Source organism: Hydra vulgaris, chromosome 13 (assembly GCF_038396675.1).
Source record: "Hydra vulgaris chromosome 13, alternate assembly HydraT2T_AEP".
Classification (NCBI taxonomy): domain Eukaryota; kingdom Metazoa; phylum Cnidaria; class Hydrozoa; order Anthoathecata; family Hydridae; genus Hydra; species Hydra vulgaris.
In genome coordinates, this window is record NC_088932.1 from 40,520,001 (window position 1) to 40,534,424 (window position 14,424).

The 14,424-nt window shown below is 30.5% G+C and overlaps 1 protein-coding gene across 2 annotated transcripts in view; it reads right to left on the reverse strand.

Moving 5' to 3' along the window:
- Nucleotides 1-14,424, reverse strand: part of LOC105843244 (atrial natriuretic peptide receptor 2) — a 92,581-nt gene that overhangs the window by 13,641 nt on the left and 64,516 nt on the right. For both annotated transcript variants that reach the window (XM_065816394.1, XM_065816395.1), the window contains exons 10-11: nucleotides 8,944-9,103; nucleotides 5,182-5,334 (exon numbers count right to left, since the gene is read on the reverse strand). In XM_065816394.1, the coding sequence (XP_065672466.1) occupies nucleotides 5,182-5,334; nucleotides 8,944-9,103 (313 nt within the window). The remainder of the gene's footprint in view (nucleotides 1-5,181; nucleotides 5,335-8,943; nucleotides 9,104-14,424) is intronic.

Here is a 14,424-nt window from a genome sequence, read left to right on the forward strand (position 1 = left end):
TTGTTCCAAATGGTCTTGCAGTGAACGCCGCACTCTACACTGAACAACTGGATCGTGTTTACCCCGCTCTCTCGGCTCGTTATCCTGCCTTGGTCAATCGAAAGCGCGCGCTCCTGCTACACAACAACGCTCCAGCACACACCGCCGTTTGCACCAAGGAAAAAATTTCGGAGTTGCCTGGAATTGAAGTTCTTCCTCATCCTGCATACAGTTCAAAATTTGAACCATACAAGAGACATGGAAGAACATTTTCCCTTATTATTGATACTGTTAAAGGTAGAATGGAATAATAGTTGATCAGAAGCACCTAGGAGGAAATGTGGAGAAACTGAGCACTGACTAGGATCAAAAACAAGACAAGTCGAGTAGAGAAGGTAAATGATTCAGGTTGTCAAGGAAACGTGTATTTGTGTTAGAGATTGAGACAAGCAAAAGTTGTCGGCCTTAACGCTTGCAGAGTCACTGACACTGCAAAAACATTCAGTGTGATTAGAATTAAAGTCACTAACAACAACGATATTGACTGATGACAAAAGAGAGAGGGCTTGGTCAATTTGATCAGAAATAACATCAAAAAAAGTGAAGTTTGAGATGAAGGAGAGCGATATAGAACAAAAGGAAAGGCAAAAGAGTAAAGTGGTGCTAAACGAAAGCACATAAAAGAATTGTCGGTGGTTTCAAACCTAGTTTCCCAACAAATGGGTGAATTTTTGCAAATGTAAATGCCCAGACCAAGCATGTGTCTATTGGAATCTTTACAAATTAGTCTCACAAAGAGACTAATTTGAGTTTGGCAAGTTGGTCTGGTGAACTTTTCTATTGATAAGACTCAAAAAAAGAAAACTTTCTTTGAAGACCACGAATATTAGTGAATGATAGGTTTAGAGAACTTGGTGATGATGATGGTTTTTTGTGTTTTATAGTTTTTGGTACTTTAATCAAACCTAAAAGAATCAATAATACTATTACCAAAAAAAATCAATATCAAAAATACTGATGTATTATGCCCTAAAAAAATATCTGAGGTGTTTAATAAATATTTTACAAATGCCAGACTTCATCTTGCTAACAAAATTACACCAACCTTGTCACCAACCTATAATTCTTTTGAAATCTAAAATCATCAGATATGCAACATTGCATGATTTTGACTTTATGTTAAAAGAATTTGAAATGGTTTTTTTGTCTTTAAAAAAGAATAAATCACCAGGATTTGATGATATACCCAGTAATATACTTATTGCAAATAAAAAAGGTATTAGTAAACCATTGTTTTATATAATAAAACTTTGTTTCGATCAGGGGGTATTTCCTGGTGAATTAAAATTAGCAAAAGTATTTCCAATTTATAAAAACGATGATCATTCTAGCGTTTCCAACTACAGGCCTATATCAGTGCTTTTTGTATTTTCAAAAATATTCGAACCTCTAGTTTATAATAGAATCTTTGATCATTTTACTAAAAACAAATTCTTTTATTCAAAACAATTTGGATTTCGGAAAAATCATTCAACTAAATATGTTTCTATTGAATTAGTTGATCAAATAATAGCTTTAACGAAAATAAATTTACTTTAGGTATATTTATTGTTCTCTCTAAAGCACTCTTGACACTGTTGATCATTGTATTTTGTATGAAAAGTTGAAGCATTATGGAGTAACTATTAGAGGTCTAATAACTAGTAACTAATAAGGTCTACTATTGGATTTATTTATGAAGTTACCTCACTGATAAAAAACAATATGTTCTAAATCAAGAATGCGGAATACTTAGAATCATGTGTGGAGTCTTTCATACTTCGTCCTCTCTTTCTCTTAGTTTATATAAGTGACTTAGTTAATGCATTAATAAAGTTAAACCCAAGTATATTCGCAGATGACACAAACCTATTTCTTTTTAACAATAGTATCAAACAACTTTATGCAGACATGAATTTTGAATTAAGTAAGATAAATGACTGGTTTATGGCAAATAAACTCTCATTAAACATTGAAAAAACAAAGTATACCTTATTTCATAAAAAAAAATGCAAGAAGAAAATCTTCCCCGTAAATTACCAGCCATATTTTTAAATAACAAACAAATAAAAAAGCAAGGCTGTATAAAGTTTTTAGGAATACTTGTTGACAATAATTTATCTGGCTTCCCCATATTAAATATTTACAATCAAAAGTTAGTAAAACCATTGATCTGATGTACCGAGTTCGTCCATATGTAAATACAGTTTGCCTAAAGTTTTTATACTTTTCTTTAATTCATTGTTTTATTAACTATACTAATATAACATGGGGTAGAACAAAACCAACAAAACTTAAAAAAAAATACTTAGTTTGCAAAAACATGCATGTAGAACTATTTACGGGAAAAAAAGAGGTAAGCATATTAAACCCTTTATAAGAAATATAAAAGTGATTGATGTAGACAAAATATATTTTTATCAGCACCTAATTTTAATGTGTAATTATAATAATAATCTAACTCTGGCTAATTTCATTTGTAGATTTGAGAAAAATGTAAGTGAAAAGTATTTCATAAGAACAAATCAATCAAATTCCTTCAAACTGCCTAGGAAATTAAATATACAAAATATTCAATAGCATATCGTGAACCTAAGTAATGGAATTCTTTTCAAAAAAATAATGCAAATATGGTAAAATCATTAAACTCATTTAAGTTCTAAGCAAAAAAACACATTTTTAATTTTGCGGAATAATAATTCCAAAACCCTTTTGTAAACTTATTCAAATGAATTTTACTTATTATTCTTAGTAGCTACTAATGATGTATGTGTCTTTTAATGTAAAATTTTTTAATCTTTGTGTATATGTTTGTATATATTTCTAAATCTTTGAATACCTAAATGTAAAATAGTTATTGCAAAATATCATTGTAGTTGCAAAAATAATTTGCTTTCTGACTTTATCTTTAGTTTATTTTATGTTTTTTTACTTTATTACTTTTATATATTTAACTCTTTTTGACAATATTTTATTATATTAAGGTGCTCTATTATAAGATTGAGGTGATATTGCATCATAGAGATATCTTCTTTGAGTCCCCGTCTGTTTTTAAAGTATTTTATTTACTGATATTTACCATACAAAACTAATCTGTAATTTATTTTAACAGTGAAATATAAAATAAATAAATAAATAAATAAAAAAAGTCATTTTCAAATTTGTTAAAGTACTTGACTCAAAGCATAGATAGTACTCAGTACACTATTTAATTGTCCAAGCAACTGCCTTATTACTATTTATAAACCTAAGCCGTAAAAAAGGGGTCTAAATGTGGCCTCGACAATGCACACCAAAAGTACAAACAGGAACACCATCCATGCGTAACATGGCTTTGTTAATACTCTGATATTTTACAGCTGTTGATGGAATGAGCTACTGAGAACTACCACAGATTTCGGGAAACCTGACTACCAGCCAGCCTCAGAACCATAAATCTGAAATTTAGAGCTGTATTAAGAGATAATAGAATGAGTTGCTTGTCATAAAAACAGAAACACAAACAAAACCCATGCATTGAGTCGAAAAGATCCAGCATTTAAGATACTAAACTGGAAACAATGTATTATAAATATATCTGCGTGAGCCTAATAGATGCAGAAGGAATGCGAGGCTGGTCAACAGAAAGAATCTGTTTACCCCTCAAGTCTTTGCCTCGGAGGCCTGCTACAAGACAGTAGCCAGATGCGTTTAACATCTGCCCAAGATGAGTATTTTTATCGAGACACCATCTCTACCCTTTACTCAACCAAGATCCCCAAGACAGGGGGTGTTTTAAGTCGGAGTTGGCTTCCCCTACTCTTTGCCTGAAAAAACATATGCTACACGGCAGTAGGATATGAAGCAGGTTGTATTGGGTTACATTTTACCAGAAGCAGGATAATCTGACCTGACTTTAATGCTTTCACTTTGCAGCTACATTTACAAACATTCAATTAAGTCATAGATTTAATTGAAAGTTTATGCGAAATAAATGGATTTTACACCTTTTATGTTTTTTTTGTTATATTGCATATAAAATAATTATTAGTTTTCAATATTGTATTGAATATTTTTTGTCTATAGCAGTTTTATACTTTTTTATACTTGAAATTGTGTATAAACAAAACCAGTTGATTTTAAAACTCAGGAAAAATGTGTGTGCATGCGTGTGTGTTAGAAGGTAGAATATCTATACAAGTGAGAATTGTAAACTAATTTATAATGCTGTTGAATCAATTTATAGTGAAATAGGCAAAAGATTTTATGAATTAATAAAAGGTAACTATTTATTTTGTATTAGAAAAAAAATCAACTTAAAGAGTAAACCTATTACTGCAATACGATAAATATGCTGATAAACCGAGTAAACAGGATTTTTTTTTCTAGAAACATTACTTGCGAGTATGATTTCTATACAGATGATAACAATGCCTAAATTTAATCAACGCTGCATTGCAATAATTACAATAAAACAATAAAGTTTGTTTATTTAATTTACGAAGAACATATTAAAGTCAAGAAAAGAAAAAATATTCATTAACTAGATTACACAAAACCTTTTTATTCAAGTATTAATCTGGAAACATTTCATGTAAAAAGTTTTGGAGTAGAAACACTACATTTTTGTAAAGAATCTATACCAGTGACGATAAAGAGAATATATCACTCAGTCCTGTGTTACTTAGCATGTGTGAAATAATTGTTTTTTTCGAAATTTTAATAGAAGCAACATTTGATTTTATATAAAGAATGTTTAATCAATTGGATTTGTCAATAAAGCAGATAATTTGTCGTTATTTGTTTCTTTTTTAAAAATTGTATAAGAAACTTAACATTTTTGCAGTGTTTCTATACCATACATTCATTAGAAATTGCTATAACAAAATCCTCATGAGATGAATTGAAAAAATAACATCATAACATTAAAGACACAAAAATATTTTGGAAAAAATATGTTTCACAAAATAAAAGATTTGAAATGTATTTTGCAAAAGCATGTAAAGTTTTGCATCAACTTAAAACAGAGTAATTTTCGCAACAAAACATTTTCTAGTCAAAGTAGTTACAAATACACAGCAGAAAAAGTACTAAATATTTTTCTCTTTTTTCAAAAACAGCATGTAGGTGTGTGTGTGTGTGTGTGCTCATATTTCAATATATAAAGAAAAGTTAAACAAAAACCTTTTGGAGTCAATCCAGATTGTATTTCTATCTCATAGGGATCACCTCTTGTACATATTTCATACAAAATCATTCCATAGCTATAAATGTCAGAAGAAGGTTCATATTGTTCCTGAGGATTTTGAATCCTCTCAGGCGCTTTACAACAATTTCCTTTTAAAAAAAATATTGTTAGAACTTTAGAAAAATTGCATATGTATATATATATATATATATATATATATATATATATATATATATATATATATATATATATATATATATATATATATATATATATATATATATATATATATATATATATATATATATATATATATATATATATATATATATATATATTAGGGTGCATCAAACCCCCAACCATTTTTTTTTAATATTTACTTCAGTTTCAGCCCTATGATTCCTGTGTTCCACTTCATAAATTATGACTCCTGTAAAAATTTGAGACTTTTCTGTAGCAATTTAATGGGTCTAGAACGAACAAAAATATCTGTATTTTTTGCAATAAACTGTAATTAATACTATTTTTGGTGTCAGTTATTTAAACAATATACACAAAATTACTTATAGTTCCAGGAATTACTGCAAAGACTGTCAAATGGACAAAAGAATACTCAAATATTCCTAACAAATATGACAAAATTTACAATATCAAACAGAGCACAGTACAACAGGTAGCTTTTAACTACTGGAACTATGAGTATTTAGTTAAATTGTCAATTGTCATCTTCATGATCTTTGACTGTTGGTGCTGCTCTGTTGGTGTTTCTTCTTACGGCTGTGGAGACTTAGAACTTTCTGTCAGCCTCAACAACTTGCAGAATGATCTGATAACTCACCTCGGCTTTGGCTGCATCTAGAAAGTCTGCACTTTGTTTTATGCCGTGTTCTGCACTGTCATTGATAACATTGACAGAAATCGCCTTCATTTTTGATGACAGAAACAAAAGGTGAACTGGCCAGTTTTTAACATTATTGTTAAGAAAATCCACGTTCATCTCTAAAAGGCTGAAAATGAACCATGAATCTGCAGTAACCAAATCTCCAAGTCTTGTTGTGGCAGTGATTTCAGTTGGGAACTTGGGTTTTCCAAAGCCAGTTCTGTAGCAATCATGCAACAGAGCCATTCCATCACTTGGCATGCTGCTGGAAGCTTCTGGGCTAAGTACTGCAATTCAGGCTTTGAAACAATGTCACTGAATAAAGCAAGGGGCACCATTTCAGGACATAGGTACCAGAGATGATGCTTCAGTGCTTTTATAGCGCCTCCAGATATTTCAGAACTCACTTGTATGTACTTCAGAAGGTTCTGATAAAGGCAAAGATCATGCCATGGGACGTTAATTGCAGATCTACATGTTGTCCACCAGACACTGTATATCAGAAACACAAAGGTGACAAAGCTGCGTAACTTCATCTACTGTGCAGCAGTGGTAATTATTCCTGCTGGGAACAAACAGATATGCTCTTTAAGAAGGATCGTTTTGATGGAGTGCAATATTTTGGACATCCACCATGCTTTGTGGACTGCACCCGGTCGATGAAAGTGAAACTGTCTGTTTTCTGGATCAAGGTACAGCAAACATAATTCACTGAATTCTTTATAGTCTTCTCACTGATGCTCTATGGAAGATTCAGCAGCTGCTTCTGCACTTTCCTTCCACATAGTAATCTGAGAAACAGTTTGTAAATCATTCAAGAAAGATTGAAGGTCGAATGGACTGAATGTCTCGACGCTTCCATGAGGGACTGTGTCAAAATGCTTCTTAATGGTGCTAAATACAGTAACTTCTGGTAATTTTGATGCTTCAATGTGAAAGTCGTTAAAAACGTGTGTTAAAATAACTTTTTCAATGTGATGATGCCATGCAGACCAGAACAAAGTATGACTAATTCTGATATTTCCAGATCTTGATCTATTCCTGGTTGATAAGCAGGTACACCAAGAATTTTGACATTAGTGTTGTCGCCAACAGCGACCATAAGTCTTTCCTGTAAGTCATGTGTTGCCTGGCTCTTCATCAGAATCCCAGTGCAGGGAAGCATACTTTAGTAGAAACCATGACTTCTGAACTTCAGAAGTAATTTCTTCATTCACCATATATCTGGACCTGTCTGCTGTGGCATATGATACAGCAATTTTGCTAGCATCACCTCCTACTCTTTAATAATGACCTTAGTGAGTGCAGACTGTTGTGCAGGAGAAATTTTCATTCTTGTTACCAAAGCCACAGTTCTTAGAGATTTGAGAATGTTATAAGGTATATGAGCTGCTGTTCCAGTGCGAGTGGTTCGATGGTGCATTTTTACCACTTTCTTTTCAGAAGTCTTGAGGGGACTATTGGTATCACATTTACTTTCGTCACAATTTTCCTCGCTGCTGTTGCTAGAGAGCTCTACTGTACAAATAGCAGATACTGTAGCAGTAACAGTAGCTGCTTCTTCTGCCCTTAGTCTCCTTTCTTCTTGCTTTTGCAGTAGTGTCTTCTTGCTCTGTAACTGTAATGCCAATTTCTTGTCATGGGAGCCAAATGATGCTGTGCGGTCTGTCTTCATGAACTCTAAAAACTTTATGTCTTCATCATTCGTCATGATTTCAACTTTCAGCATCTTTTACCCACAATAGAAATGTCAAACTGAGTTCTTCTTACATTTGTTCAAGCTTGGCAAGTGCTGAAAATGATGAACAATGATCTAGAGGAAGTTCACAAACTTTTGCATTCTTTTCAGACTGCGCCATGATTTTTTCACAGGCCTTCTTTTCTGTTATTATTGGAATATTTGCTTTCTTGAAGAAAGGAATGTAGCATCGCAGCACTTCTCCACTTGCCGGTAATCTGTTACCAGTTATCTCCACATCTGCTTCTGTAATACCGGCTACTATTCCAAACACTGAACTTTTCTGGGTTTTTTTTGTGTAAACTTCACAGCAGATTATGCCATGCTATTGGTGCAGTGGTTGCTAACTCCAGAAAATACAAATAGATTTTGAAACATTCTACAGTAAGAAGATATAAATTATCAAACTCTTCATTCATGCTAAGTTAGAAATACAAATTTGCAATAATATCTTAATAATGCCGTAGAAAGCTTTGTTTCGTGCTTCATGTGGACCCATTAGGAATAATTATATTTTTATAATATTTCACACAGTAACTTCTTAAAGGAACATGTTTATTACAGGGCCATCAAGAACTTAACCCATCTGGGAGTTTGATGCACCCTTTTATATATATATATATATATATATATATATATATATATATATATATATATATATATATATATATATATATATATATATATATATATATGTATATATATATATATATATATATATATATATATATATACATATATATATATATATATATATATATATATATATATATATATATATATATATATATATATATATGTATATATATATATATATGTATATATATATATATATATATATATATATGTATATATATATAAATATATATATATATATATATATATTTTTATTAGCCATGGTGAAGACCACCAATTTAGTTATGGGAAAGGGTGGGAGGAGTTTGTAAAACTTTGGATTGTAATCCTCCTCACGGTAGTATCATATTAAAAATCCTAATTTGTAAACATTTGATTGTAGAAAATTGCTTTAACTCATCTATAAAATCGTCTTTAAATTTAAAAATAGCATTATGAAAACCCGGCCAAACCACACAACTGTGGAACTATGGAAACTCAACAAAAAAATATACTTAAATATACTTCGGTTTTCTGCTAGGAATTCATTGATTTTTAAACTATTCTGAATTTTTCTTAAACCAAAATTTGATAGTTTGCAGACCCATCTATTATCTACCAAACAATTTGCAGACCGCAAGTCACCATGAACACCCACCAAACTTTTATGAATAACATGTAAACCCTATGAATCAAATAAAAAATATTGTATATTACATTACCAATAATTAAAAAACTATATATATATACATATATATATGCATACATATATATATATATAAATATATATATATATATATATATATATATATATATATATATATATTTATATATATTTATATATATACAGGGCTTGTGATGAAGCGAGCGCTCCGCTCGTAAAACGCGCCCGTAAACGTTATTTTTAAACGTTCTAGGCGCGATAAACAACGCTCGTTCAGCTTTTAACGAGCGTATAAAATAACGCTCGCCCAATAGTTCGGGATTATTTTTTCATTTTCATAAAATATTTAACAAAGATTTTTTATTAAAGATATTCTATTATTAAAGCACTGATATAAAATATAAAAAGCACTACGTCGTTCTCTTTTGCACTAATGTAATGAATGAGCAGTTTGAAGTCATTAATAGTCACTAATTTCAATAATGGAATGTGCACGTGGAAACGCAATGAGAATATAAAAATGCGCAAATAAAATAAGAATAGAAAATTAGAAAACCATTATAAGAAAATTGAAACCGCAGAGTATTTTTAATCTTGTGAAAATATCAAGTAAGATTTATTTGGTTTATTATTTGTAATATTCTACACATCGTTTATAATAAAAATAAATATAATAATAGAGTAAATTTTAAAATTAGTTTTTGTTCATAGTATAGGTTTTTTATCAACTATTTTTTATTCTAATTCAAAATTAAAACGATTCTGTTGTTTAGAATGTTCCCAATCAAGGACATTCGAAAAGGAAACAAAGTAATGATGTCAATATTTATTAAATGGAAAGTTATTATTCTTATTTATTATTATTTCAAATTATTCTTGTGTTATTTTTTTAAAATAAAAAATCGAAATTTAAAAAAGAAATTTTAGAAAAAAATTAAATAATTAATTTGAATAAAAAATATCAAGAAATAGAAAAACCATTAACCGTAAATTAAGTTTACAGCGTGACATTTTAAAATACATATATCAAAACAACGAAGCAAAACTATGTCACTAATTTATACTTCAATACTAAATCAATAAGAAGTTGCATTTTTGTTTGATATTATTTTTTTATAACCTATATAGTTTATAACCTAAATAGTTAATAATAAAATCGCGATCTGACAATATACAAGAAGTTTAGAAGTATAAAAATCTACTTCGTTGAAGTAGTTTCATGAGTGTGATACTAATTCAAACATTTTTTGACGAAAGAATTATGTAACAAATAAAAAAAGACATAAAAAATAAAAAGCTTTTTATGAGCATCGCCTTCAGCAATTTTCGTGATCGTGCTCGCCGACGTTATCTCGAGCGCACATAATCACGCTCGATGAAAACTTATTCTAATTTTACGAGCGCGATATAACACGCTTGACGATTTTCTTCATCACAAGCCCTGTGTGTATATATATATATATATATATATATATATATATATATATATATATATATATATATATATATATATATGCTGACCTTATTCAGATTAAGGTCGGCAAGTAATTGCTGACCTCATTTTTCCTTATTCCAAGGGCTGTATAATTAAATATATATATATACATATATATGTATATATATATATATATATATATATATATATATATATATATATATATATATATATATATATATCTATGTGTATATATATCTATATATATCTATGTGTATATATACATATATATATATCTATGTGTATATATATATATATATATATATATCTATGTGTATATATATATATATATATATCTATGTGTATATATATATATATGTATATATATATATACATAATATATATATATATACATATATATATATATATATATATGTATATATATATATATATATATATATATATATATATATATATATATATATATATATACATATATATATATATATATATATATATATATATATACATATATATATATACACATAATATATATATATATAATACGGAAAAAAACACAAAAAACTAACAGTTCTATTTGTGTTAATAAGGTAATCCACTGTTATTAAGGGTGGTAGCCCTCCTTGCAAGATAAGAAACAGCAAACTTCATAAAGTCAGAAGTCGAAAATGTCAGCCACACAACTCAAGGCGAATTCAGTTGCTTTTGCAATAAGTAAGAACGAAGAACTTCGATATGAGTTTCTTGCATTTAAAACAGCTACAACAAATGAAATTCGTATGCTTAGAGATGAAAACTCTAATTTGCGTGAACAAATAGAGTATCTTCAAAAAGAAAAACTTATTCAAGATGCAAAAGTAACAGCACTTGAGAATCAGTGGGCCTCAGATGTCAGCATTTCTGAATCACAAACTTTAAAACCTTACACTAACAGCAGCAATATAACAAACTCCAGCTGGGCCTCAGTAGTTTCTGGAAGAGGTAAAATAACAAAGTCAAATGCTCAACTAGAATTGCTGGATGCAAATGCACGTGAAGTTCAGGAAAGAGAAAAAAAACAAAAAAATGTTATTATTTTTGGTACTGAGACATCTTCTTCTCTAGTCGCTGCCGACCGTATTGAACATGATAAAATGCTAGTTACATCACTTTTAAACGAACTAAATGTTGAATGTAAGCATGTTACTATTAGACGCTTTAGAGGTGGCAAAAGCTCCTCAACACAAACAGGTCCATTACAAGTAGTTTTTAATAACGTAAATGAAAGAAATACAATTCTCAAAGTTGCCCATAAACTTAGACTCAACAATGCTCGAAATGGAATCTACATCAATCCAGATGAAACTCCTGCTCAACAAAGGCAATCTAAACTACTACGTATAGAATGTAACAGGCTCAACAAAGAAAAACTTGAAAGTCAGCAAAAGGATCAGCCCTTTCGTTTTGCCATCCGTAGTGGTAGAGTCACACGCGTTGATGGAGTTTGGGACTCAACCCTTGGAAAAAAATTATGATCCAAGACATGTTAAAACAGAATTAAAACTTAAATCAGTTCACAACAGAATCAATAATAATATAAAAATGATTATCAATAATAAAAAAAACACAACAATTCATCTTAACAGTTTTAGTTGTTTTTATACAAATGTGACCTTGTTAAACGCAGAGAAGCTTGACGAGCTGCAAAGCCTTATTCAAACTTCATAAGCACCACTGAGTCTTGTCTTTATAACAGAAACATGGTTTAATGAAAACTCTATTATTAACCTCACTAATTATATCGCATATAGGCATGATCGCACAATTAATCTTCATGGTGGAGTCTGCATTTATATATCTGATACACTAATAAGCCATGAAGTAACATATCTTGAACTCAACAATGACTCTGAACAAATTTGGTGCTCAGTTATTCTTGGAACTGAAAAAATTCTAGTTGGTTGTATATACCGTTCACCCCTCAGCAATAACTTTGTAAATAATCAAATTAAAGCCTCGATAAATTTTGCATCTAATTTAGTCGAAAAAAAACACTACTCTGGTCTTCTTATCGCAGGAGATTTTAACCTTGACCATACCACATGGCATAACAACACAGCAATTACCACAAACTCACTAGCTGAAGACTTTATTGAAACATTTGATTCAAATCATTTAACACAGCATGTCAATTTTTATACTTTTCAATTGAACTCTATATTAGGTCCATCCAGCACTCTAGATCTTATTTTAACGGAGTCATCTCAACGTATATTTTCTCTTGAAAGACATTCTCAACTGGGGTGCACTAAAAAAGGACGAGCTCATTTAATTCTAACTTGGAAATTCGCTGTAGAATCGTCAACCACTCCTAGAAATCGGTTTTCTTCATCTCGACAAGATTTTAAAAATGGCAATTTCGATAAACTAAACATGTATTTCAAAGATATTGACTGGATTAATCGTTTTAAAAATTTAAATATTAATAAATGTTATAATGTATTCCAATCTATCTATATTGAAGGGTGTAATCTTCAAATACCAGCAATCAAATCGAATTATTCTGCTTTACACACACCTTGGATCAGAAGAGAAGCAAAAACCCAAACTGGCGTCTGGACACTAAACTATACAATATTAGCTGCAATAAAGTAAAACAAACTCTAACTCATTCTATTGCTCAATATGAAAAATCTATATCCGAAAAAGCCAAGGCAAATCCAAAACTTATATATAGGTATATAAACATGAAACTTAAAGTTAAAAATCAAATAAGGTCTATGAAAGAGTCAAATGGAAACATTACTTCTAATGAAAGCCATATAGCTACAATCCTTAACAATTACTTTTCATCTGTTTTTACTCCTTTAAATTTGAGTCAATCGCTGCCAACATTCGAAAAGCGCACATTTTCCGTGATTGATGAGACGTCAGTCTTAAATAGACTTAATGAGAACTACATACAAGTGTTACTTTCAAACCTAAACTTGCATAAACCAGCAGGCATAGACGGCATTCACCCACATGTCCTTAACAAATGTTCTTCATCTCTGAACATGCCCATTACCTACATATTTATAAAATCTATTTGTGAAGGTCGAGTCCCAGCCGCGTGGCTGGAAGCTAACATAACACCGCTTCACAAGAAATGATCTAAACTTGATGCATCAAACTACAGACCAATTTCCCTAACTTCTGCCTGCTGCAAAATCCTAGAGCGTATTGTAAAAGATTGTTTAACCGAGTATCTAAGTGCAAATAATCTTTTATCTCAAAATCAGCATGGGTTTGTTCCAAAAAAATCATGCATTACCAATTTATTGGAAACTATCGATCAGATCTCACACTCAATGGCAAAAGGCTATAGTGTAGATGTTTTATATTTAGATTATGAAAAAGCGTTTGACACACCTCCTCATGATCTGATGCTCCACAAACTTTCTGGTTATGGTATCTCTAATATGCTTCTTAATTGGATAAATTCTTTTCTTTCTAAAAGAACACAATGAGTTGTCATGGGTTCCACCATTTCAGAGTCGTTACCAGTCACCAGTGGTGTCCCTCAAGGATCTGTTCTAGGACCACTTTTATTCATCTTATACATTAATGACATAACAGACCTAGTTAGCAATCCAATGAAGTTATACGCTGATGACAGTAAAGTTATTTCCACAAATTCTACACCTGAGAGCCCAGCTCTGCTCCAGATGGATATAAATCACATTGTGTCTTGGACTCTAACCTGGCGCTTATGACTTAATTACAAAAAGTGCCTTATCTTACACTTTAACAAAAGCAAAAATCTTAACCACCAATACTATATCTTGACTCAGCAAGGGAAGCAGCTTCTGGACTCCTCGTACAGTGAAAAAGATCTTGGGATTTGCATTTCACACAACCTCAAATG